Raw genomic sequence first — 26,904 nt, 5'->3', positions numbered from 1 at the left:
GGGAGCCTGATGGCAGAAACAATGTTCTGGGTTGTTTCTAATGACAAAAATAAAAAATAAATAAAATAAAAAGATGCATGAAACTACTGGTAGACTTAGAAAGTGCTGATACTAAGCAAATTGACATTTTCTAATTACAGTGACTTTAATGATCTGAGAGCTAAATTATCGTATAAGTCCAAAGTACTGTTGTTTCACATTAATAAAACATATAGGGTTTCAATATATCCCTTAGAACTCCCTGAACTTCTTGGGCAGTCACTCAGTTGAGATCACAGAATAGCAGTAATGACTTCTTTCCAGAAGAGAAAGGAAAATAACATACATTATATGCTTACTAGTGTGCCTGTTATTTAGTTAACTTTATATATAAAACATCTCATCTCATGACTACATTGTATTAAAAATTATTTGTGGAAACAATGGAGCTATAGATCTGTGATCCACAGAGAAAATGTTTCAAATTCTGCATTTTCTCCCCACGCTGTTTCACAATTTGTAAAGGTTTGTTGTTTTCCATTGATATTAAAAATATTTTGTATTGCTTTCCATAATATAGCTTGAACTAACGTGCCCTGAATCCATAAGTTATATAAAACTTTTGGCACTACTCATATATCTCCTTAGAAAGAGTCATATTTAAAACAGCACAAGCAGGGTGCCTGGGTGGCTCAGTCAGTTAAGTGCCCAACTCTTGATTTCAGCTTAGGCTATGATCTCAGGGTCATGAGATCGAGTCCCACATTGTGTTCAGCACTGGGTGTGGAGCCTGCTTAAGATCCTTTCTCTCTCTCTCTCTCCCCCTGCCCCTCCCCCTCCCTCTCTCTCTCTCCCTCCCTAAAAAAACTAAAACTAAAATAAATAAAATGGAGCACGAGACCCCGTTTCCAAATGTATGTTTTGCCTGTAATGGTGTCAGGAAACTTGGTGTAGCACCTGGTGGACAGGCTTCACAGTGGTAAGACCCAAATGTATTCACACAGGTGACAGGTGGAGCCACGGAACAACCACCATTATTTATCTCACATTCATTGATATCTTGGCAACTGTATCCATTTCCTTGCCAGCCTAGAAAGATCAGAAGATTTGAAAAGTTAGCTCTATAGACAAGTTGACAACAAAGAAATGCAAATTGTCAAAAATACATAAAAACCCGCTTCACTCTAAGAAACTATAGATTAAAATGAGGAAGACTCTCCCTTTCAGGTTGGCAAAAAATTGTTTTAAATTCTCAAAAACAAATTCTGGCAAAGTGGTGGGCATATGAGGTACTCTTAGATGCTTTTAGTCAGAAGTTTAATTAGTAAAACCTACTTGGAAATAGATTTAGCAATATTCACTAAAATTTTTAAAATATATACCTGTGGACTAACAATTCCACTTCTTAAAAACAGTTTCTGCAGTGATAAAAATGGCAGTATCTACAGACATAGGTAAGCAGATGTCTACTGCAGAATTGTTTAATGGGGGGGAAAAAAAACAAAACCTCTCAGTGATCAGTAGCAGCAGAGCTGAATCTATTACGACTCATCTACACCGCTGATATGAAAAGCTATTTTTAATGACATGCACACACACATATTAAAAAACTTCCCCATATACACTTTAACTAATAATATAAATTTTAGAATAATATGCGGAGTCTAATCCCAATTTGGGGAAGAAATTTTTTTAAACCTGCATATGTGTCTACGTGTTTGTATGAGCAAAGGAAAATGAAGAAGAGGAGAGAGAACAATTGTTAACAGTAGTCTCATTAGGAGGATAAGACTGAAGGTGAAGAAGGAGGGGCTTTTCCTCCAGATGTTTCTGTTTAAATCAATTGTTACAGTGAGTTTTATTACTCTTACAATTCAAATGACTAAAATTATGATAAGAATGTTTAAAACCTTCTAAATTTTTACAAATACTTCTTTTATTTGATCCAAGTGGAGTCCCTTCTAAAATTCTACCTATGGAAATTACATATTGTGGGTGAAGAATGTGCAGAAGAGAGCTGGAAGGAAATATGCCCCAATGTCAATGGTGGTCCTCCGAGTGATAAGACTATGGGCATTTTTTGCCATCTTATTTTTATATTTTTATAGTTTCTTTATATTTTATAAGTAGCATGTATTTATTTTGACATGAAGGAAAAAAATAATGTGATTAACAGGAAAACAAAAAGTTTTGTTTCTCTTTTTTTTTCTCCAACGATAAATAAAAGAATCCTATAGTTCAAATCATTTATTTTTCTGATTTCTAGTTTTTAAAGACTGTTGCTGGCAAATTGTCTTCAAGAATGTGGTTGTTTTCAAATGTTTTTGCCCCTGAGAACTAAGAGGGAAAAACTTTTTACATGTTTTTTTTTTTCAATTTCTTCCTAGTTATACAAGATCTAAGCAGGTAACATGAAGAAAGTCACTAAACCAAAAGTCACAGGAAGCAATAGGTGTGTGGGTTCCTCGATGAGAAGGATCAATGAAGTATTCAGCAGCCCAACTCAAATCCACAGTCAGGCAGACCTAGGTTTGACTCCTGACTGCTTATAAGCTATGTGATCTTGGGCAAGTTATTTACCTTCTCCAAGCCTCATGGTCTTATATTTTAAAGTGGGAATAAAACTAATTCCTAACGTTTCTTGATTTTTGTCATAGTTGCAAGAATTAAAAATTGCCCCAGCACAGTATCTCAATGAAGTTTCATAAAATAATTATTTTCTTATATGCTGTATCTTCTAACAACACATGAGGAGTGCCCAGGGGCCTTGTAGACTCCCTGAGGCCTGGTTAATTGCTTCCAGTGCACCCAGCAAAGTGCTTTGCTCATAGTGGGAGCTCTACAAATATGCGTTGATTGGATGATGATGGTCTCATATAGTGAGAGATGAAGCACAGACTGAAACCCAGGCAGCCTCTGAGCCCAGAGTCTACATTTTCCTTGACTCAGCGTGTGACCTGACCTGGAGATTCGGTCTCTCTGGGTCTGAGATGAAGCCAGATATCCCTATTTACAGCAAGACCACAGGGTTTCCCAGTAACACACACAGGTGAGGACTACTGGACTCCAGCGGTGACACTAAGAGGTGAAATCATCTGCCCAAGTTTGCAAACATCTGGCTAGGAAGGGAGGTGGGGCTGGAATAAATCCGAGTCAGCTGCCGGCCACAGCAAGCAGGTGCTTGACCCTGCCCCCCTGCATTTGGCTCGGGCCCTCTGCTTTCTGCCGCTGAATTATTACAGCAGAAAGATGGGCCTATGGTGGGAAATACTTGTGAAAATAGGACATGCAATGGGACTGGAAGTCTTCCTGAGCTTTCGGCAGGGGAAGGAAATCTGTTCTGGCACCTTGCCCGGCTGGGTGTGGACGAGCCCCTGTACCTGCTGGGCAGGCCCCGCAGTAGAAAGAGCCTGGTGTGTTGAAGCACTGCGCGAGTGTTGAGCACGGTGAGTGCTGGAGGCTGCACTCATCTATGTCCAGCACACAGGCCGGGCCGTTCAGTGGGGACGTCCACCCCGCATCGCAGATGCAGCTGTACTTGGGCTGGCAGAACAACAAGAGTGTGATTCAAGGCAATCAAGAAAATGAGCAAGAAAAGCCTTTGAAAATCTCACCAAGTCCCCAACTGTTGATCCTCTAGCGTTCGTTTCCATAAGGCCAATTGAGTGGCTTCTCTTCTTCTTCCCATATAATTAAGCATTTAGACCAGACCACGCAAAAAGAGAAACATCTTTATTTCGGAGTAAGGAAAACCTATAATTTGTCCCAAAGATGCCAGGGAAAGAGCAACCACAATCAAGAAATGTAAGTCAATATAATTAAAGTCAGTGCACTCAGCCTGATGTGTTTGTAGAGGGAAAAACACCCATAGAGGCACAGACCTTGGAAAATCCATTCTGTTTGTTTCCTTTTTGAAAATCTCTCCTTCCCCTCCCACCCACTCTCTCCTCCCACCATCACTGGAAGGGAACCGTTTTCCATCACAAGGGTAGAAAAAAAAATTGAACTAAAAATAAAGACCCGAAGGTCTCATACAAGGCCAAGTGGGCCAGGTCTGGGTGATCTTGAAGGTCAGGAGTCAAGGTTGTCAGGATCCAGAGCACAGGGGCCACTCAGGGAGGTGGCTCAGAGTCTGCAGGGCCAGAAACAATCCAGACTCCTTAGAAGGGGATGTTGCCCGCAAAAGTGGGCCTTTGGTGTTTCCATGTCTCATCACTGTTCCAACTCATGAGGCCACGAGAGGGTCATGTCTCAGAGACAGGTGGACGAAGGAATAACAAAAATGGTAGTAATTTCTATAATGATACCACCTCTGGGTCCAGTTTTCTGTTTATTTATGGACATCTCTCATCTCTCTCCTCACCTGCGCCCCACTTCAGAGCACGAAGTGACTTCCTCTCTGTTGCTCTGCCAATGCCCTGCTCATACGCAGACATGCCACGTGCTGTGGGGGACTCACCTGGTCAGCCTGCACGCGGACTAGATCCTCGCAGATGCCGTGGACACAGAGCTCCTTGGAGCCCCCTTCACAGTCATCATATCTGGATGCACATTGGGGGCCATGTGTCTCAGGTGAGCAGAGACAACTGTGGGTTACACAAGAGCATAACATCAGGGCAAGTGCCAGTTTCTTAGCAACAATTAAGAAAATAATAATTCCAACTGTAAGTCATTGACATTCACGTGGAATCCTAAACCAGAAAACCAGATTTATTGGCTGGAGTCTTGAAAGAAAATTACTCAAGTTGTAGACTGAGTACTCGTGTTATCTCTCAAATACAGTCTGAGAGGGGCACAATGTACTATCTGGGCATGACTACCACTATAAATTCTTCTGGTATCAGGTCATCAAACAGCACTTTCAAAGGTCAGACATCCATAAACAAAGGGGGATGGAGTTCATTCGGGATGGTTAAAGGGAGAGATCAAGTCCATTCATTGTCCCTCCAACTGGACCCACCAGTAAGCACAGGTGACCTTGACTGAGCTGATATATTCCCAAATGTTCTCTGGAATCGTATAACCCCACAGGCGTGGTATAGCCACATCTCAGGGAATACAGTAATTATTATCATATTACAAAGGGCACTACTTCTATCCATAAGAGATGCAATTAACATAGTAACATTTCTTTCATAGCCACATTTTAACTCGCAAATGCAATTTTACGTAATAGCCAAGCTCGCAGGCGGTGGGTGTTTTGTCATGAGAAGATTTCAGCTCGATAATAATCAGATGAGCAAAGTTGTTTTAAACCACTGCAATCCTTAAAGTTGCTGCGTTAGCTTTCTATCTGTGTTCAGCTTCAGAGGGAATGTGGAAGATGTGAGAATGGCAAGCTGGGGCAGGGAAGCAGGTGAAGGGGTCACAGAGCCTAAGCTTCTTTATTTTCACATGTTTGAGCACTTCTACTGGAGTGGAGAGCCAGGCCCAGAGGTCACTATTTGCCTGCCCTAGAGCAGCACTGGCCCTCACAGAAGCTGCTGACCATGGGGGTCAAGGGTCAGAGACAAGGAACGGGGAGGACCTGGCTGGCCAGGAACTACTTTCTCAGTGTTCTGGAAAGGGGCCATTCTATAAGGTAAAGAAGCTCTTTTAACAATCCTTGTTGATGAGGCACAAGGAGCTCAGCTGATGTCAGAAGAGGAATACAAATGTGTGACTGATGTGTGGGAGAGGAGAGTCTGGAGAGCAAGAGCCACGCTCTGGGCACAGAACAGGGTATACCCACAGAAGGCCCCAGAAACATCTGTTGGGGGGGCACCTTTCCGTGGGTTCTAAGGAAGAAGAGATCACTGAGCATGGCCAGAGATGGAGAGGAACACTACTGTGAGTATCATCCAGGCACTTACACGTAGAGCGGCCAGACATGGCAAATAAAGACACAGGATACCCAACTACACTGGAATTTCAGATAAATGAATACTTTTTTTTTGGTATAATTATGTCCCGGTGCAATTTTTAACACCAATATATAATTGTGTAAAATCTGCTTGTTAATAAATTACATATATGATCATTCCAAGGTTGCCTTTCTCATTAAGACAAGGTCATAGATTAATAGCAATAGAAGAGTAAACTTTAAAAAAATTTTCAATTATTCATTCTCTGCCCATAACTATTTATCTTCTCATCTCTCTCTTTCCATACTCTCCCTCTCATATCCTCTCCCATCCTTACACAGAATACTCTTTTAGGATATTTCATTAGACTCTTGGAGATTATAGAACTTTACACTATTTCACATACATACATGAGCCCTGAACCCAGGTGGCTTCCATGCTAAAAGTATATTTTACCACCATTTCCACCCATCAAAAAGAACTTTTTCGAATCTTTAAACCAGCTTCCCTAGGTTTCTGAGCTTATCCTGTATAAGAGGTCTGAGTATTCTTACCCCATGGGACAAGACTGCCCCAGTTTTAAATCCTGATACTACCTAGTAACTGTTCACCTTAGACAATATAATAACTCCCTCTGCCCCTGTTTCTTGTAACATAATAGTGCCAATCCATGAGCACTAGTTTCACCTTGGGGTCTCAAGACATTTTCCCATAGAAAGCACTCAGGAAATTGTGTTTATCTTATCACTAAGTGCTTTGCTATAGGAAAATGACTTAAGATTTGAGAGGAGATTCTGGTTCATGGACCTGCAGTTAAACCCCCTCTATCTCTCTCCTCCTTCTTATTTGGAGATGAGTGAATTTTCATCCTACACTTTTCTCTAAAGAACTACAAAGTAGACTTCTTTCATTTAAATGTAGCTTCATGTGAGGAACAGAGGAAGGAAGGCAGCCAAGTATACCCCTAGCTTCCTTGCTATGATCCTCAAAGACAAGTATTAATTCCATTTCACTGGCTAGGTTCACATTGCCCAAGGCCACAGGATTAGGAATTGGCAGAAGATGAATTAAAACCTAGGTCTGTGTTACTCTTGCACCCATGCTCTTCTACGTCACATCCCCATATTCTGAAAGGTAGTTAGTTGAAGACTTTTCTTTTTTCTTTTTTTTTTTAATTTGTTTAAGTAATCTCTACACCCAACAAGGGGCTCGACGTCACCACCCCAAGATGAAGAGCCACATGCTCTTCCGACTGAGCCAACCAGGTGCCCCAAAGACTTTACATTTTTATGTGTCTTTTTAAGCTAACAGTGTTTGCATGCAAAATATATTCTTAAGGTATCTGGATATGTCCTTTAAAGAAAAAGAGTGATAAATTATATACGTCCCAGCAGAAGTCACCACTGTAAGGACTTTCTATTGCTGGTTTGGTTCTGGGCTTTTCAGTGTTCAAGAACACTGCAAGTGCATTTGGCAATTGAAAAGAGGTCAAATACACTTTCATAGTCATAGTTTAACTTATGTTAGAGTCCATAGTTCAATATTAACATAACTGACTAACTGAAATAGGTAATAAGCTTAATACCTAACTACCACTGACCTAAAACCAGATTATCCTCATCGTTCAACCTCTGCATGTTTTAAAAACCCACCAGTGATGACAGTGGAAAGAAATAAAATAAAATATGCGAACCGTCATTGTGCTCTTGGAGGAAAAAAAACCAAACTCAACTTTTTTTTCTAGAAAGCCTTCTAGATCTGAGCCCAAAGTATATGATATACACCATCCATACATGGCAAATTTACATCCCAAGGTCTGTCTTAATCCAAAGTAAGCAGGAGAACAATACGCATCAATTCTTCAGAATAAAGAGGCATTAACAGCATCAGAAGTGGCAAAATATTATCTGGTGGCTGTGTGAAGCAGTTAGGGGCGGGACCTCCAGCCACAGGAATCAGTGGAAATAGACAATGGTCTCCTTGCTGTAGTTTCATTACTCGAAAAAAAGTTTTTACCCGAAAGTTTCCTATGAAACAGGGCTTCCAATTAATTAGTATCTGCACAGTGCTTTATCTTTCAGAGGTCTTTATAATTAGGAATTATTATCCCTTTAAATAAAGACTCCTTTGTGTTCCCAAGTAAACGGGTTCCAAGAGTTAAAGGCTGAACGAGGCCCCAACCCAGAGCAAACCCTTTGTTGTGATCACATTTCTCCAGGTCCAGATTATTCAACAGTGGCTCATTTTCCTTTAGCAAATGTCCGTACAAGTTTCCCGAAGAGGTTTTGAGCCTCAGGGAAGCTACTGATTAACGGGCATTTAATCTCACATAATTAATAGAACACAAGAAAGTATCTAAATGTTCTCTTTTTCATTACACAGATTCCACAAAGCAAGCATATAGTCTTATGCTCAGGCACCTTTTTCTATTTTCTGTTATTCCTCCCAAAAGTCTCCATCAAATGCCTGAATTAGAGTGTTTAGTTCATAGCTGTCAATTGGAATTCATGGGGCTTCATAAACTATCCTCATATCAAGAGGAAAAAAAATTGACTTAAATGTTCGTTCTTAACTGTCCTCCAGCAAATCTATGAAGGACACAGACTAGAAACCAAAACCGTTTCCAGAGTCACCACAATGAGTCCTTGGGTTGTTTTGGGGGGGGGGGTTGTTTGTTTGTTTTTTTATAGGAAGGTACAAGAGAATGCAATATTGCTCATATAAAGTTGAATCTGTCATTTAGGCAGCTCCCAACAAATAAAAATGGTTCTCTCTTCCTCTTTCTCTCTCTCTTATACGTGGAAAAAAGAACTCTAATCTCTGACATGCAGCAAATAGTTACATTAATCTTTTTTCTTTTCCATTTTGCAGGAGTAAAAATAATGTGCTGGGGGGAGACAAAAATCAATTTTGCCTGGATCTTTGAGTCCTATCCCACCTGCTGCAAATCTTTGGTATTGGTCTGCAAGACCCCAGAGGACAGTGATACTAAAGGAAGACCAGGAGTGAGATCTAATCTCCAGGACATTCCTGGATATCAGAAAGGCAAGAAAGTGTTTGCACTAGGAGTCATTTTCCTCCAGTATCTCTGAGCAGCAATTCTCATTGATAAGTGCCTATAAACAGAGATCAGGAGATAATGCTTTCAAGGGAATGAAAGATTAGACCTGCATTTTGGATCCAGCCCAAGCTTGAATGCTCATAAAAGCAGGCAGGGATCAGGGAGTTCATTAAAATGAGATACAAAGTCCTGAAAGCAGAAGTCTCTTCAATAACATAATACTTAATTTAAGTCAGAGGTGATTGATTTGGGTTTCGCACGATGATGAAGCTCATGAAAATATCTATCAGAAGTTTGAATGAATTCACTTTGTGACTTGGAATGAGCAAAAATTTTTAAGATCAGATCAAAGAACAAAAGGATCAATTACACGAAAAAGAGAAGGATTGTGACTGCTTTTTGAGAAAACAGTGTGTTAACAGATGACAAGGAAATGACAAAATTACTGCACTCAGTTTTGCTGGAAAGAATAAAATGGATATTGTTACAAGGGAATGGGAGAACAAGATAGCAGAGACATTAGTAAGAAAGCAAATAATTGTTCTTAACTCCAGTGAGATTATACCGCTGTGTATTGAAAAAATTTGTTCATGTTATAACAGAATAAACTTTTTTACCTTTTAATAATCACAGAATATAGAAGACCAACCAAAAAAATGGGGAAAGATAATGTCTAGAGTGTTTTTTTTAAGTGATTTTAAGGAACTATACAAAAGTAGGTTTGATGTTGATCTGCCATAAATTTCTAGATTTGATTTTTTTAAAGATTTATTTATTTAAGAGAGAGAGCACAAGTGGATGACAGGGCAAAGGGAGAGAGAGAAGCTCAAGCAGACTCCATGATGAGCATGGAGCCTGACAAGGAGCTCAGTCTCACAACCCTAAGATCATGACCTGAGTCTAAACCAAGAGTCGGAGGCTTAACAGACTGGGCCACCCAAGTGCCCCAGACTTGATTATTTTAAAAGCTGATGTGTCAGCCACTATAGCTTTAATAACCAATACTCTTACAGTTTGATGGCAACATGGAGGTGTTGGGATGCTTAACTCAACTTAGTAAGGAAAAGGAAGTTTTCTTGGAGAGGGTGATGGCTGAGCTGAGCAGGAGGATGCTGTAGACAAGCCACTTGACAGAGTAGGTTGGAAGAGAAGATAGGAGATGTGTGATGATTGTGGTAAGGGGCCTCATGGCTAATTGAGGAAAGGCAGTGAGAGTTAACTATGTGGAGAAAACCACAGTTTAGTCTCTCATCTTGTTATGGTTAACATTTTCCATAGCACTTGAATGAAGACATCCTTACTAAAGCTATCAGCTCACTTCTCTAATGAATGGGTGTGGCATGCGCTCACGGGTATGGTGGGGCAGCCCTCCTCTGCTTAAGGCTCTTCAACAGCAGCCCCTTCAGTGCTCTGACTCTCAGTAACCCATGCTCTCTATGGAAGCCACTGGGGCCTTCTGGTTCCTCAGGGACTCCAGAGAAAGACTTTCTTTATGGGGTAAGAGTTGAGGACACACAAGCTTTTCTTCATCTAAATAAATAGCTACACGTCATTAAATAAGAGCTATATATTGCTCCAAGGAGTACCTATTGCTGGTAATACTGGTAATTAATCATGGATGCTCTTAACTATGCGATGTTTCAGTCCTTCAAAAATGTATTTAATGAAAGAAAGAAAGAAAGAAGGAAAGAAGAAAGAAAGAAGGAAAGAAGAAAGAAAAGAAAGAAAGAAAGAGAAAGAAAAAGAAAGAAAGAAAGAAAGAAAGAAAGAAAGAAAGAAAGAAAGAAAGAAAGAAAGAAAAGAAAGAAAAAAGAAAAAAGAAAGAAAGAAAGAAAGAAAAAAGAAAGAAAGAAAGAAAAGAAAGAAAAAAGAAAAAAGAAAGAAAGAAAGAAAAGAAAGAAAAAAGAAAGAAAGAAAAGAAAGAAAAAAGAAAGAAAGAAAGAAAGAAAGAAAAGAAAGAAAAAAGAAAGAAAGAAAGAAAGAAAAAGAAAAGAAAGAAAAAAGAAAGAAAGAAAGAAAAAGGAAAGGAAAGAGAAAAGAAAAGAGAAACATTACCTGTAACTCCCTGCTGTATTTTCACATGTGGCTCCATTCTGGCATCCCAAGGGTGTTCCTGAGTAAATCTCACATTCATTCACATCAACTGAGCACAGAGGACCCTGCATTCGTATAAAGAACCAAGTCAGGTGCTATGGGTCACAGAAGCATCTGGGGCCAATATTCCTATGATATGCTCAAGGATTTATATATGCACAATAAAGAAGTCTTCAGTTAAGTGAGATACAATCACACTAATACTAATATCGTTATCCTCCCTCTTGAACTCAGATTTGGCCTAAGGGAGCCAAAGAGCTCTTGGTAAAATCACGCCAATCACACAAGAAGAATCCTTATACTAACTAATCCTCATGTTACTATGAGGCTATGCCTGGGAATAGTTACTTAATTTTTTTAATGCGCATGTTCAGGAACATTTTCACCATTAATGGAAAAGGGCAGGAAAATTTACATGGCTACGTCAAGATTCATTTAGTACTTTTAGTGCTGAACAATTTAAATTGACGCTAGCCTAGATATCGTGCCCTTCCACGTAGTTATGCAGTCAAGGGGGTTGACTCCTTAAGATGGCTCAGTGGGTTATGCAGTCATGCTTGCCATTGTTTGGATTTTGGCATGCATGGTGTAATTCATCCTGATTTGGGAGACCGCAGAATTCTAGAAATTTTGGATGGAGAATTAAATATATCCGAATGATTCCAAAGAAACCGCTGATGCTGACTCATTGTCATTCTTAACCAAAGACCAAGTGACTTACCTTCCACTGGGAGGGACAGATACAGTAAAAGGAATCATGGAGATTGAGGCAAGTTCCCCCATTTCGGCAGGGATTGCTGCTGCAGACCTTTCTGTCAACCGTCTGAAACAAAGACAGGGCAGTCAGCAAGACCACCGTACTTTCAGCAGGCAGCAAAGGAAGGCATGTTTCAGGGCAGGGGCACATGTGAAACTACATTTTACTCCTGGCCAAGGGAGGGTCCTCCTCCAGACTTTAAATCCATTACTGAAAGTTCTTCTTCAAATCAACTCTCTCATGGAAAAAACAAAGTGTTTTACATGATCAGTCCTATGCATTTTCCTTCACCAGGGATGAGGCACAAGGGGAGAAGATACTCTATTTTTTGGAAAAGCATTGTTCACCTGAGAAAGAGACGCTGGTGGACAAGAGTGAAGATTTCAGGTTGGGAATAATAATGGGCATGCCTATTGTACTAAGAAAACAAAGTGGGAATTCCGCTTCTTTGGTTGCTATTCTTCTCTTGGGTCCTTCCAGATAAGCATTTGAAATCTGATCATCTTTTGCTGCCACCCCTCCTCCTGTGGGTTAAGATGACTGAACTCTTTTCACTCCAAGTCAGTCCCTTTGTCTGAGATGTGGGCTTAAATACACCCTCTACTCCCGCGCTCACATGACTACTTTCAGACCAGAGTCACGAACAGACCGGCCTTTGTCTAAACAACCTGGGGAATCTCACCATATGTCAGCTACTAGTTCCAATCTCATAAGGTTTGTAAATGCCTTTGGGGGGCAGAAAACTTTAGAGAAGAGGAGTGGTTATGCAAGAAAAGTTATTTTATTAACTTCACCTATTCGTAGTCTAATTCTCTGTGTCAAAAATTAAAATAGGGCTAAAAAATAAAATTAAAAAAAAATTAAAATTAAAATAGGGGCAAATTATTCATGACTTTTTTTTTTTTTATCCAGTGACTCACAAAGACAGTCATGTCTGTTCCCTTCATTTTACAGATGAAACAGAGCCAGAGGGTAGCCAACTAACTGACTAAGCACCATTTCTTGCCAAACCCATCTCTCCCCTCCTTTGTCAAAAGCAAGGTGACCTCGCATGTGGGGGTCTCTTTCTGGACTCTGTTTTCTTCCATGATCCCATCTATCTTTGTGCCCTGTACCACAAATAGGCCTGTTCATCAGAGGACACGATTATGGAAATTAACCACAAACTCATTAGAAGTCCTCTGGCACACAGGGGCGCCTCTGTGGCTCAGTCGTTAAGCGTCTGCCTTCGGCTCAGGTCATGATCCCAGGGCCCTGGAATCGAGCCCCGCATCGGGCTCCCTGCTCGGCGGGAAGCCTGCTTCTCCCTCTCCCACTCCCCCTGCTTGTGTTCCCTCTCTCACTGTGTCTCTCTCTGTCAAATAAATAAATAAAATCTTTAAAAAAAAAAAAGAAGAAGAAGAAGAAGAAGTTCTCTGGCACACAAAAGCAACGTTGTCTGGTGCTTTAAAACTTGAAAGCCTATGGAGCCCCAGCAGGAAATGGAATCAGTAAGCAATCAGAGGAAGATATTGGGAAATGATGGTGCCTATAGTACCAGAGAGCACTTGCCCTATTGGAATGCATAAAAGGCACTTATATCCAAAATCATTAAAAAATTCTTCCCGGGGGGTGGGGGGAGGGAGAGTCTGGGGTCATCTGACCATGGTCTCCAGCTTCTGACCTCTGGTAGCAATAATGAAACACTCTAGGAGACTGGAGGTTATAGTACTGTGCCGTGCTCCAGAGGTATGATTCTTTGCACATTTTCATTCATTCAACTACTCCCTGAAAAAGATAAAGGCTGAGGAGCAATTTATTATCAAAGGCAGGAAAGGGCATATATACATGAATTTGCTCACCAAGTTTAAAACACCAAAATGGAGGACCATACGTGAAGCATAATCACAACAGATCCAGAATATGAGAACAGGGATTTTCAGCCTGGAATCTCCTAATTTTTATTCAGAAATTTTAATATGGGGACATTCTGTGCATTTCTCTGGGTAAAAGGTTATAGCTTCCATGAAAACCTTAAAAACATCAGCCAACTTCAAAACAGATGAGAGGTCTAAAATTACAAGGACAAGTTTATAAGCATGTACTTATAAAGTTATGGAAGGTTTACTCTAAGAGACCTCTCAAATTTAATTACCAGCAAATGTACTTTTAAGGAATTTTGAAATATTTTGTGGGACGCCTGGCTGGCTCAGTCTGTTAAGTGTCTGCCTTCAGCTCAGGTCATGATCCCAGGGTCCTAGGATCAAGCCCTGTATCGGGCTCCCTGCTCAGTGAGGAGCCTGCTTCTCCCTCTCCCTCTGCCTGCCGCTCCCCCTGCTTGTGCTCTCTCTCTCTCTCTCTCTCTCTCTCCCACTCTCTATTTCTGTCATATGTCAAATAAATAAATAAATAAATACTTAAAAAATATATTTTTGTGAATACCCCAAGCCTTTGAGTTTAATGTAGAAGATGCATGGCCTTTCTTTTTTCTTTTTTTTTAAGATTTATTTATTTATTTTAGGAAGGGGATGGGGAGAGACAGAGGGAGAGGGAAAGAATCCTCAAGCAGACTGCCCACTGAGCACAGAGGCTGACGTGGGGCTTGATCCCAGAACCCCGAGATCATGACCTGAGCCAAAATCAAGTCAACTCTACTGACTGGAGCCACCCAGGCACCCTGATGCATGGCCTTTCAATACTCAGTCCTAGATGCCAGAATCAGCAAGTTGGGGGGTCACTAGCTGACAGGTTTAGTTCACATGCTTCACAAGCCCAATGACCTGGGACTGGTTACTTTATCTGAGACTCAGGTTCCTCATCCGTATCTTGGGAAGCATGAACTGTGCTGAGAATTAAATTATAGGAAAAAGCGAAGTCCTTGGTATGGATTATCCATCTACCTTAAGAACGCAAGCCCCATCAATGATTCTAGTGTATTTTCAGTGAAAGATGTCAGATAAGTAGTAGTTATGGGACCTACCTGCTGTAAGCTTTGAAATTTTCTCTCCATATCCACAAGCTAAGTAGTAGGGAAGAGAAAGCATCAGTTAGCATTTCATATGTGATATTGCCCCTTGGCATATTTTCCTAACACCCTCTGCTGGGGACTCACTTTGCCTGTTGATTCCTTTTTTACTGCTTTTTCCCTCCTCATTCCTCTTCCCTTCAGGCTCCCCTTCCTTCCTACTCCCTTCCATCATATAGATTTTTTTTTTTTAAGGCATTGATAAGTTGACTCATTGCTTCTCTACACACAGCAACTCTGAAATTTTCATAAATGACAGTGGTTCACCCACTTCACCAATAAGAAGGTTCTATCAGAACGTGGGCAAGACCTACTTATGCAATAAGCTCTTGTCACAGCATTACAACCTTCTGCCCATCACTACCTCTGCATCCCCTATTAGGCCTATGTCATCTAACTGAAAAGTCCATAATTACAATGCTAAATTTCTTTTTTTTTTTTTTTTTACAATGCTAAATTTCTAAAGAGGATGAAAAGCTACTATGTCTTCTGCAAAATGGTTACTTACAAAGTTGAATTAGGAAAACCCATTTGTGCTAACGATGCGGATGTCAGACTTACCTTAGAATTCAGCTGATGGATTTGACTGGAAATATTTTGAGGTAGACCGACTGCACTCCTTTTTAAATCTATAATATCATCTTTGTTTCTCTGGATCTAATTTCAAAAAGGTAAAGGAGGAGGAGAAAGCTAGTGAAAAAGTCATGCGTCTGTTATAGATACAAAATATTTTTTAAAGTCGAGTCCTGTTCTTTTTTAAGCACCAAGATCTTGCCCATTATTGTAAAAATCAACACAATGCCATGTATAATAAACATCGGACTAAAATAGCCATGGCATAATTCTCTTCGCCCTTTTCAGTAACAACACATCAAGCTACTTTCCATTTGCATTTTTTCTCATAACAGTTGGGAGTGCTCGTTGAGAGGCCTGGCCTGGAGACCGACTGCTTGGGGTTTAGATCCTGGCTCAGTCATTTCCTGGGGGTCCTTGGGCGAGCTGTTGTACTGCTGCATGTTTCCTTTACCTCCCTTACAAACAGGGTGATAATAAAGCCAAGCTCACGGGACAATTGTGGGGGTTCGATGGGATAACGCACAGCAAGTGTGGAGCACACTGGATAGCCCCTAGGAAGCTCTAAATAATGCTAGCTTCTAACATTACGACTGATACACCAGTGTGATACCGTAACTAATGGACACTGAAAACACTCAGGAAGGCAGGAGAATAATTGGCCAATCCTGTTCTCTGGCACAAGTAAACTGGTCACATTTCATCTTTCTCTGGCCCCTCTCCTTCCTTCTCCTCTTGGGAAGGAGTCCCAATATGACCCTGGGGCCCTTCTTTGGGTTAGATGGATTAGAGGACATAAGCCCCCACCATGAGCCACTTCCCACTAGAACTTCTCCTTCTGCCCATCATTAACCCTGGGGCATTGTTCTTTATAGGACTTTCCTCACCTCCAGTTAGGTTCCCCGGGCTAAAGATTTAAGGTATGGATTCATATAGACCTCTTGAATTAAATGACTCTAAATGGATATACAAAATTACTTCGATATATTTCCATTGTATTACCTGATGTAAACATTCACCAAGGTCTTCCTCATTTAATTTGATTTTTCCCAGGGATCCAGTTCTGAATTCAATGTTCTGAGCAGACCCAGCAAGAAACACTAAATTTCCCCTCTCTGCAGCCATCCGAGGCCTATATAAGTCAAACCAGAGGATGCATCAATGATGAGCACATGTAATTTTTAAACAACGTTTCTCACTGAATATCTGTAGACTGCTTACACCTTCGCTCTGTGGTCAGCTCAACCAAATTCTCCCTGCTAATCTGCCCTTTCTTCCCTGCAGATTTCCTAGAGATGGCTCCTAGTAATTGCATACTCGCCTTATTTGCAAAATGGTCAGTGAATAATTTAAGTAGAAGATAATCCCCTACATCAATCTAAATGTTCTTCCCTATCTATCTTCAACATCATTGTTTTCTTGAAGAAAAATTACACCTTTGCTTCTCTGGCTATTTGTGGAAACTAATGACCATCTGCCCTCGACCCTCAGCAGCAATAATCCGTATGTCTACTTACTGCTGGAGCTCAGTACTTCTCTTCTGTCTCTGCAGCTCAAGTTCACCAGTTCCACCATTTGATTCAGCAAATGTCAACAAAATAACCAAACTCCAAAGAAAAGATGATAACATGTTCCTCAGCAACCCTCCTCCGTTGTCAGGAAGAAGGAAGCCCTCCAGCCGAGTGTGGGATTTGAGAGAAAGCAAATCAGGCAGATAGATGTACTTTGGCCTGTGAAATATCCTGCAACTTTTCAGTTCTCTCTTCTTTGCCCTTGACGGCTATGTTATTTTTCCTTCCCAAGGGGTGTAAATGATCTTAGATCTTCAACTTGTGAGAGGTCAAAATCTACCTTTAAGTGATGCACAACTTAATCATTACCTCTCTGACCTTTGAAATAGTAACAAACTGCTTTGGAAACATCCACGAAAACAATCCTTGCTTAAGAAGTAGCCACCTTTCAGCAAATGATACTAGAAAAACTGGATACTCACATGCAAAAAAAAAAAAAAAAGAAAAGAAAAAGAATCTGGACCTTACTTTACACCACATACAAAAAAATTAACTCAAAATGAACCAAATATCTAAAAATGGGAGCTAACACTCTTTAGAAGAAAACAAAGGAGGAAAGGCTTGTGACAGTGCACTTGGCAATGATTTTTTGGATATGACACCAAGAGCATCGGCAACAATAACAAAATAACGGATACATTGGACGATTTGCAAATGAAAAAACGTTTGTATACCAAAAGACACCACCAACACAGTGAAAGACAACTCAGAGAATGCGAAAAAAATTCACTAATTATATATATGATAAGAGGTTAATATCCAGAATACATAAAGAACTCCCATAACTCACCAACAATAAAAAAAAAAAGAGCCCCTTTTTAACGTGGGCAAAGAAAATAGGCATTTTTCCAAAGAAGATGTACAAATTGCCAAAAAACACATGAAAAGATGCTCATCTTCACTATTCATTAGGAAAACAAATCAGAACCACAATGAGATACCACTTCACACCCATGAGGATGACTACTATCAAAACAAACAAACAAAACCCAGAAAAGAACAGGTGTTGGTGAGGATGTGGAGAAACTGGAGCCCTTGTGTACTCTTTGTGAGAAAGTAAAATGTTGCAGCCATTACAAAACAGGATGGCAGTTCCTTAAAAAATTAGACAGAATTGCCATGGGATCCAGCAATTGCACATCTGGATATATACCCAAGAGACCTGAAAAAAAGAGACTCAGATAGGTATTTGTACAACCATGTTCACAGCAGCATTATTCACAATCGCCAAAATATGGAACCAATCCCAATGTCCATTGACAGATATGAATGGATAAACAAAATATGTTACATGCATACAGTGGAATATTATTCAGCCTTAACATGGAAATTCTGGCACCTGCTACAACATGGATAAACCTTGAAGACATTATGCTGAGTGAAATAAGTCAGACACAAAAGGCCAAATACTGTATGCTTCCACTTATATGAAGAACCTAAAGTAGTCAAACTCACAGAGACAGAAGGTAGCATTGGTTTCCTGGGCTGGGGGAAGGGAGAATAGGGAGTTCTTGTTTAATGAACAAGAGGTTCACTTCGGAGAGATGAAAAAAGTTCCGGAGATGAATGGTGGTGACGGTTACACAACAACGAGAAAGGAAAGTATGTAATCCCACCGACCATTAAAAATGTTTAAAATGAGAGACACCTGCATCGCTCATTAGGTTAAGCCTCAAACTCTTGGTTTCAGCTCAGATCGTGAGCCTCGCGTTGGGCTCCATGCTCAGCGTGGAGTTGGCTTAGGATCTCTCTCCCTCTCTCTCTCTCCCTCTGCCCCTCCCCCTGTTCTCTAAATAAATACATACATACATACATACATACGTACATAAAAACTTTTAAAAAACGACTAAAATTATAAATTTTATGTTAGGTATAGTTTACAATTAAAAAAAATTGAAACCAGAGTTAGAAAGATGGGATGGGAACTAGTTGCTATGGGAAACCCTTTGAAGAAATAAAAGGATGCTTTGCATGTAGACTCATTGTTTTCAAAGATTTAGAAAAAATAGGCTGTGAAAAACTTGGAAGTGCCATCAAAAATTTTAGAGAGTATCTACATAAAATTACCCCCTTAAATAAAGCAGTACAGTTTGATATGGAGAAATATAACACCATTTTACACATGTTCTATTAAAAAATAGCAAGAAAAATAGCTGGCAATTTGCTGTTTACTTGAGGTGATACTGAGGTTAAGTAATGAGGTTTTTTTGTTATGTTGTTGTCTGTTTTAAGAAATGGGCATAATGCAATAAATGGTATCTCCAGATGAATATATTTCTTTAAACTTACAGTTGCCCAAGTTTTGTTTAAGAGCTTAACAACCTGGGGTGGGGATGGGGGAAAAGCTTGACATGGTGAACTATTTGTCAACTTAGAACTGGACGAAATAGGATGGGGTAGAATCTTCCAACACAAAGGACAATTCTAACCCTCTGAGCTATGACCATAACTATTTTCATGGTTATACTTTTTTAAGGTATATGAATGTACTCAGCAAATCTTTTTGTGCAGTAGAAGAGGTCTCCAGCGTGATCTCAATAAGAACTTCCTGTTTTACTAATGTGCTTATTATTAAACAAAGTAGAGATAATTTCTTTGCTCCTAATCTAGGCATACAATTCTTAATTGTCCCTCACATTAGAAAAAAAAAAAAAAACAAGAAAGAAATATCCTTTCAAGGTCTAACTGACTTTTGGTAAGTTGAGGAATTTTACCTCCAGCTCACCTACTCAACTCTAGCTGACATCAATAGACAAGTCAGACCGTGTGCTTATGATGACTTGGTGGAAGCAATATAAAAATCAATTGCTGTTTCCATGGCATTATCATGAATTCTGTTTATCTGCCTTATTTGGAATTTCTTCAGCAAAGAGAAATTTAAAAAGTCTTAGAATCCATGACCTTCAGACTTTGAAGGTGAATAATCACCCATCTTCCCGCCCCCAAGGTAAACTTTCTACTGACCTGAAACCCTGTCTTTCATTGACTAGCAAATCTCCCATTTCCTCCCTAATCCAGAATGCATTCCACAAATATCCTGCGTGTGCCCTTTATGTATTGGCCCTTTACGCTGCAAAATGGCAGGAATACAAATGAAATACAGTGTAGATTTTTCCCTTCGAAGTCATGTCTAGGGGACACCACATGGTTGAAGAGTTATGAACATGGAGTCTGAAGCTCATGCATCCGGGTTCAAACTCCAGCTCCATCACTTCCTAACCCTGTGGCCCTATTTTTTCATCAGCAGAAAGATAATAACAGCACTGAAGGTGTATACAATGTTTAGCACATTTGGTCTCTGGCACATAAGTGCCCACTAAATAGAAACTCTTATTACCATGTGAATAAATATCATAATACTTCTCCTTCCTCTCCCACCACTTGGGTTTGGGTTCCTTAAAGCAAGAAATGATAAAAGAATTCACAGTTGATTTTGAAATCTTGGGTACAAGGAAAATCAGTGGGGCCTCATCTCTCCTCTTTTGGAAGAGGATTCCAGAACATAGACATGTACTGGGGACTTTGAGTGAGCTATATGCAATCAGGGTGGTATCCCTCCCTCCAGATCTGTGTGTCAGTGAGCTGCTAATCAACAACTCATGACTTCTGCTCCCAGTCCTGCCTCATGCTCTCACTTCCCTACCTCTCCCCACGGCTCCACAGCAAAGCTCAGAGAAGTCTCAGCTCCCTTCTCTCCTGCCTTTGCCCCTTACAAAACCACCAGCCTGCAGTTGTAAGAACCAGAACTGTCTTCTCCTTTCTTCTTCCTTTAACTTCTCCAAGATGTCTTTGTAAAACCTCTGTTCTTTCTGTGTCATATCCACTTCACCTCCTTTTTCTAGTCTGAATCCTGAATCCTCACCCTTCTTAATAATTACCAGCACAATGCACAAATGAAAATCCTGTGGCCATCAAAAATGTACATGGGAGGAAATCCCAATATACCAGAATTTCACATGAGGAAAACTGCTGGTTAAGAAGGGATCACTGTAGTCAAAACACTGATAAGGACACAAGAGAAGAAAGAAAATAAAGAAAAAAAGGAAAACACTGATAAGGAATAGAATTAACTCTGCCTCAGAGGAGCAATGGCTTCCCTGGAGACCAGCAGCGTCCTACAGAACGAATACTTCTCCAGGCAAAGTAGAGGGATTGGGAATTCCAGAGAAAATGGCGCACGTGAAGCTTTCCAGTTAGAAAAGAAGTCCACATGGCCCAAGCAGTGCGTGTTTGTGGGAAATGAAATTTCTAAAATAGACAAGAAGTCAGATCCAGAAGGACCTTGAAATGTGATTGTAATGAGCTTAGGTTTTATTTTAAATAATAGAGAATTATGAGAGTATTGTAGGCAGGAGATTAACATGGTCATGTTTGTGTCCGACAAGCATTCCTGCAGAGCCCAAGCTCAGACCCAGAGTTGGTAAGGAGGCTGGACTACAGTGAAAGAGATGTGAACTGGGAGGCTCCTTCCTCTCCCCCGTGAAGGCAGTGGCAGAGAGAGCAGGAAACAGGAAATGGTGAGAAATATGCAGGAAATGGGATCTACCAAAGTATTTGGGCAGTTAAAGGGGGGATGGGTTGATGTTCAGGTTCCTTGTTTGAGAAAATGGAAGGATAGAGGTGGTGATAATTGAATAAGAGAGACTAATCAGGGGAATGAGGTTTGGGGGAAAAAACCCTGAGTTCAGATTTGGCTCCAGAGATCTGAGGGTCACTGACCACCCACTGCAGCCTCACGGCCTCACTCTCGAGTGGTTTAGTCATCGATGATGGGTGCAGGGAAGGTCTGAGATGGCCCAAACTACAGCCTTGCTGCTTACTCAAAGTGTGGTCCACAGACCCAGCACAGGCGTCATGCGGGAGTTTGTCAGAAATGTAAGAATCTCAGGTTCATTCTCGAACTCACTGAATCTGAATCTGCATTTTACAAAGACCCTCCTTCCCTGCCCCAGGGTGGGAGAGCATCTTCACTCAGGAAGAGAGGCATATGGTTGCCACGGTCTGCATCCCTATTTCCATTTCTCTATTTTTCTGAGATTGGTCTATTTTTTCATAGCTTTCTTTTCTGTTTTCTACTTCCTTATCTTCTTTGGTTCTACTGTATGAAAAGTTCTTCGTATTTATCTTTTAGGTTTTTCATTTAAAAAACTTTCCTATTTTTAAGTTCCAAAACGCTTTCTTGTTCTCATTTCATGGTTGTAACATCCCCTGTTATTCAAAAAATATTAGAGTTGCTTTTTGAAGCTTTCTTCTGTTTACTGCATGGTCTCTGCTTTCTCTAAGCTCTTTTTCTCCTATTTGCTTGTTGGTTCTTTCTATTCCATGTTCGTGGCTTTCCTCAAATACCTATTGATCCTTAGGGGTTCATTTACATTTAAGAAGAAAACATTAAAGACTGGATGATAAGCTCTGTGTGCGTGGATGGTTATGAACATAGTAAGTTTTATCATGGGGTTACAGAAGGGCAACCTGGCAGTTTCACTGGGGAACCCCAAATGTTCATTTTTGAAGGTATTTCTCCCCTGGGGACGTTCACTTTCTTCAGAAAATAGGCCTCTAGTTTTCGACCTGGATGAGAAAAATTTGCTGGGTATTTTATTACTAAGTATATAGACTTTATTTAGGCCCTAGTTTTCCATCTTCCCACCAAATTCTTGGAGAGTGCCTCAACACTATCAGATTTAGTATAAATCTGATAACTGTTACTTTATATACTGAGGCTCATTTCTCATTCCCACTAGCTTCCTCCAAATTCCACTGTTTTATAGTCTTAATAAACATTTATTGCAGATATTATGACATCCTTAACATTGAGGAAAATTCAAAAGAAGTAAAGACCATGACATTCTGTGGATTGCAATCAAGTTATACGTACTTGTGAAGAGCTGTAATAGCACATCATAAAGATGGATATGACAACATGGGACCAATGTGCCATCAGGAAAACAGCATGTACCAAACTGAAAAACAGGTCCTCAACCCAGTCTGGGTAGACTTTAGACACAGTGGCTCTGTAAGTCCAGGAGGGTCATTCTGGAGAAAGGTGGTTGGGTCACATCGGGGGCACTGATTGAGGGCCTTCAGTGGCAGGTTGAAGAATTTTGATTGGACCTGCTCTTATATCTTGAGTGAGATAAACCTGGTGGGCTATTTCTGGTAGGCCAGCTGGACTTACCTGATGAAGGGACTGGATCAGTGTGGGAGTAAGGAGAGGGTGGAAAAGCAGAGGTGTTTTGGAGGAAGAACATCAAGATTCTCACACCCTGTATCTAGCTCCCATCTCTTTTTTAAAGCTCCCCCAATCTGGCTTTGGGGCTTTCCTTGGTCCCTTTTAATTTTCATATCAGTTTAAAAGAGAACACTCTAGAATTAATCTGCATTTTTAGCCATTAATGGAAACATTGGTGAATATAATGATCTCTTATAACCTTTATGACACTGAGCTCATTCTCTTTTTCAGGGACATAACATTGCTTAAAAGGTACATTTACATATGCTAGTTTTGTGATTTCCGACAAAATTTTGAGGCAATACAATATTGTTCCAATTGTCTGTTCACTTTTCATGAAGGATTACATAAAATAATTACGGAAATTGGTGTAAGTTTAAAACCATTCATTTGCTCATTTTACGGAAATGCATTACCTCCTAGGAAATTAGCACATCCACTACTGCGATGAACTGATCTCTGTGAATGCAGTGTGGTCTTGACTGAGGGAACATAATCCAGGCATTTGTTCTCCATGCTCATTACAACAATGATTGCAATTATCCTTGAGCAGAATGGAAAAGAATTATGAGTTAACCATTACCATTTGAATAATTGAGGTTTGGCAGAGATTTTCCTGAGAAGGTAGATTTGTACATTATTGAGAGTTTGGAGGACTTTTCTGGGATTTTTTTTTTTCAGATTTTTTTTAAAGTATGATAATCCCTACATAAACAGAGAGAATATAATCAGAAAGTTCATATTCAGAGGAAGGACTGTAATACAGGACTAGGGTTTCAGATAAGGAGCACTGGGTTGCTAAGGGCACATGCAGACACACATGTACCATCTACATGTTAAACTCATGTCACAGATTCTAGAAAACATAAAATATGGACTGGGGGCTCTTGTGTCATTGTGGGACAGGGACTGGTCCAGGATAGGGCACATACCAGAGGAAACATAAATTGCTAGACTCCGAAATTAATGGCTCCGCAAGCCAGTGAGGAAACACAGCACAGCCTTCTCTACCTCCAAAAGCTCTTGATACCAGGATTTCAGCACTTCCACCGGATTCATCTGAGCTTAATTTCTATGGAGCTGTGAGGCAGTGAAGTTGAGGTTATCTTTGGGGAGTGCCATGGGTAAACCCTCCTGACACTCCTTTGCAAGGTAACCTAAAAACAAAATAAGTTTTCGACCTGGAGACTCCTGGAATTCCCTGAATAAGGCAATGAAGTGCACGATTCAGAACACGGTGATTCATACCACAGTCAAAGGAAAACGCCAGAATGCACTAACACTGAATGTGAGGGGCTGAGAAGTGTAGGTGGCAAAAAATAGCAACTTGTAGTGGACCGCATCTTTTGAAAAGGGAGAAATGCATTTCTGTAACAATATTTTGCGTATGATAGAGGAAGAGAGCAAGTGAGGTGAGCCTGTCCCCACTGAGGAGGGGTGGGGGGAGGGGAGAAGAGTTTAGGGATATTTGGCACACTACAGAACTCTGCCTCTTGTATTTTTAATTGGGAAGCTACAGACAGGAGCAGCACACAGAAGCATCTTTATCTGGCAATGGGAGGCTTTGCTTCATTGATGTGATTTATGATGGGAGGAGTGTTCTCACAAGGCTGATGCCTTACAAAGCACCATCATTCCCAGGGGATCCGTTAATTGAAGTGCCACACAGATCTGTGGGAAGATAGAAGGTGTTGTCATCAGGGCAGGAAGAAGGATGAGATGACCTCAGCTCTCGCTCTTTTTCAGTGCCCTTATTCCAAGATCTGTAAAAACCGAAGCCTTTGTCCCTTTGCATTTTTTTTTTATATAGGAGCTCGGGCTATATTATTACAGAAGTCCTGCTAAATCAAGCTTCGTCAAAAACTCCTAGACTATGTTTATAGGAGGCATAAACAATCCCGTAGGCATTACACACAATTCTGGTATTAAATACTTTTCCCCATAAAACCTAATGTGTTTTTCTTCTTTAAGTTGACTGATAGAATTATTCCAACAATTCCCCAAGTCGTCAAAGACCATAATGATTCGGCTACAAAACTCAGCATGCTCATATTCAAGTCAGATTAACTGGACAATTATTTATTAAGTACCCACCTTTTGTCAGCCTCTGAGAGAGGTGCTGAGCAGACAGAACTGGGTAAGATGCAGCCTCTGTCTTGAGGGGAAGACGTCTGGGGAGGAGACTGTATTACATGCCATCAGAATGCAAAGGAAGCAGTGACTTTGAAGATAGTTTAAAATAATCAGACTCCATGGTAGAGACTTGGAATAGAATATTAGTTTTGAATGAAAGAATGTTTTAATGATAAAAGAAATGTAACTGTACTATATTCAATTTGCAGAGTATAAACAAGAAAACTTAGAATTACTCTAAAGTAACCCTTATCTATTATTTTATTCCAATCTACTTACAGATGAATAATTTCAGTTATAATCATAGGATATACATGTATACAATTATGTCTCCTCCTCTCTATTTTCACATGAACCTAATTCAATGTCACCACCTAGTCTCCTTGACAATAATTATATTGTTATATACAATAAAGTTTATATACTCATATATTATTCATATACCAAATTTATAACACCATAAATTTCATCCTACTTAAGTGTACAATTAAATGCTTTTTAGTATTTTCAGAGCTTACCACCATCACCACTAATCCCAGAACATTCCCATCACCTCAAAAAGAAATTCTGTACCTCTCAATTCCCCTCTTTCCCCTTCCTCTGGAAATCACTGATCAACCTTGCCTATTCTGGACATTTCATATAAAATGAAATTATGTAATCTGTGCTCTTTTGGGTCTGGCTTCTCTCACTTAGCATCGTTTCCAAGGTCCATCCATGTTTTAGCATGTGTCAGGACTTCATTCCTTTTTATGGCTGAATCCAGTGTACAGATATATACACTTTGTTTTCTTGTTCGTCAGTTGGTAAACATAATAGTCCTTTCCACTTTTCGGCCATTATGAATAATGCTGCTGTGAACATTCATGTACAAGTCTGTGTGTGGATATATTTTTTCAATTCTCTTGGGCACACACCTAAGAGTAGAATTGCTGGGTCATATGGTAACTCAAGTTTTTGAGGAACTGCCAAACTGTTTTTCAAAGGGGCTGCATCACTGCATAGCATTTTGATTGGTTTCCTAATCACTTATTCCACTATTGTCTCACTGAAGGACATTTAATATGCTTCCAGTTTTTCTATGTTTCATATTTTCATTTCTATAACCTTTTGTCCTTTTGAATTATATCATCATGGTATATTTCCCTTGTGGCTCTTGTTTGTACCATCATGTTTACATTTTTTTTTAAGATTTTATTTATTTGTTTGACAGAGAGACACAGAGCGAGAGAGGGAACACAAGCAGTTGGAGAAGGAGAGGGAGAAGCAGGCTTTCCGCTGAGCAGGGAGCCCGATGCAGGGCTCGATCCCAGGACCCTGCGATCGTGACCTGAGCCGAAGGCAGACGCTTTAACAACTGAGCCACCCAGGCGCCCCCATCATGTTTACTTTCAACCCACCTGCATTATTTAATTTGAAGTGAGTTTCTTGTAAATAGCATGTAATTAAATAATGTTTTTCACCCACTCTGCCAATATCTGTATTTTAATTAGTGTATTTTCATCAATTATATTTAAGATAATTATTGATGTGATAGAGCTTGTGTGTGTACCATTTAGTCGTTTGTTTTCTGCTTGTTTCCTCCACTCCTCCGTCTTGTTCCCCTTTTCTTGCCTTCCAACTTGATTTATTTATAGAGTTTTGAGTGCATTTCTTTGTA

General features: G+C 40.2%; 1 protein-coding gene across 1 annotated transcript in view; it reads right to left on the bottom strand.

Annotated features, from left to right (window-relative positions):
• The window catches only part of CUBN (cubilin), a 271,439-nt gene extending 247,805 nt beyond the window's left edge, over positions 1 to 23,634 (bottom strand). Inside the window, exons 1-9 of the mRNA XM_028114080.2 lie at positions 23,528 to 23,634; positions 16,314 to 16,443; positions 15,300 to 15,395; positions 14,694 to 14,732; positions 11,699 to 11,800; positions 10,939 to 11,042; positions 4,439 to 4,565; positions 3,360 to 3,522; positions 937 to 1,068 (exon numbers count right to left, since the gene is read on the bottom strand). Coding sequence (XP_027969881.2) covers positions 937 to 1,068; positions 3,360 to 3,522; positions 4,439 to 4,565; positions 10,939 to 11,042; positions 11,699 to 11,800; positions 14,694 to 14,732; positions 15,300 to 15,395; positions 16,314 to 16,436 — 886 coding nt within the window. The 5' untranslated portion in view covers positions 16,437 to 16,443; positions 23,528 to 23,634. The remainder of the gene's footprint in view (positions 1 to 936; positions 1,069 to 3,359; positions 3,523 to 4,438; positions 4,566 to 10,938; positions 11,043 to 11,698; positions 11,801 to 14,693; positions 14,733 to 15,299; positions 15,396 to 16,313; positions 16,444 to 23,527) is intronic.
• Positions 23,635 to 26,904: the final 3,270 nt, after the last annotated feature.

Source organism: Eumetopias jubatus, unplaced genomic scaffold (genome assembly GCF_037043125.1).
Source record: "Eumetopias jubatus isolate StellerSeaLion01/CBP00866 unplaced genomic scaffold, mEumJub1_p1.0 scaffold_8, whole genome shotgun sequence".
Lineage (NCBI taxonomy): Eukaryota > Metazoa > Chordata > Mammalia > Carnivora > Otariidae > Eumetopias > Eumetopias jubatus.
Note: the sequence above shows the minus strand (reverse complement) of the source record. Positions and strands in the feature narration are given on the sequence as shown.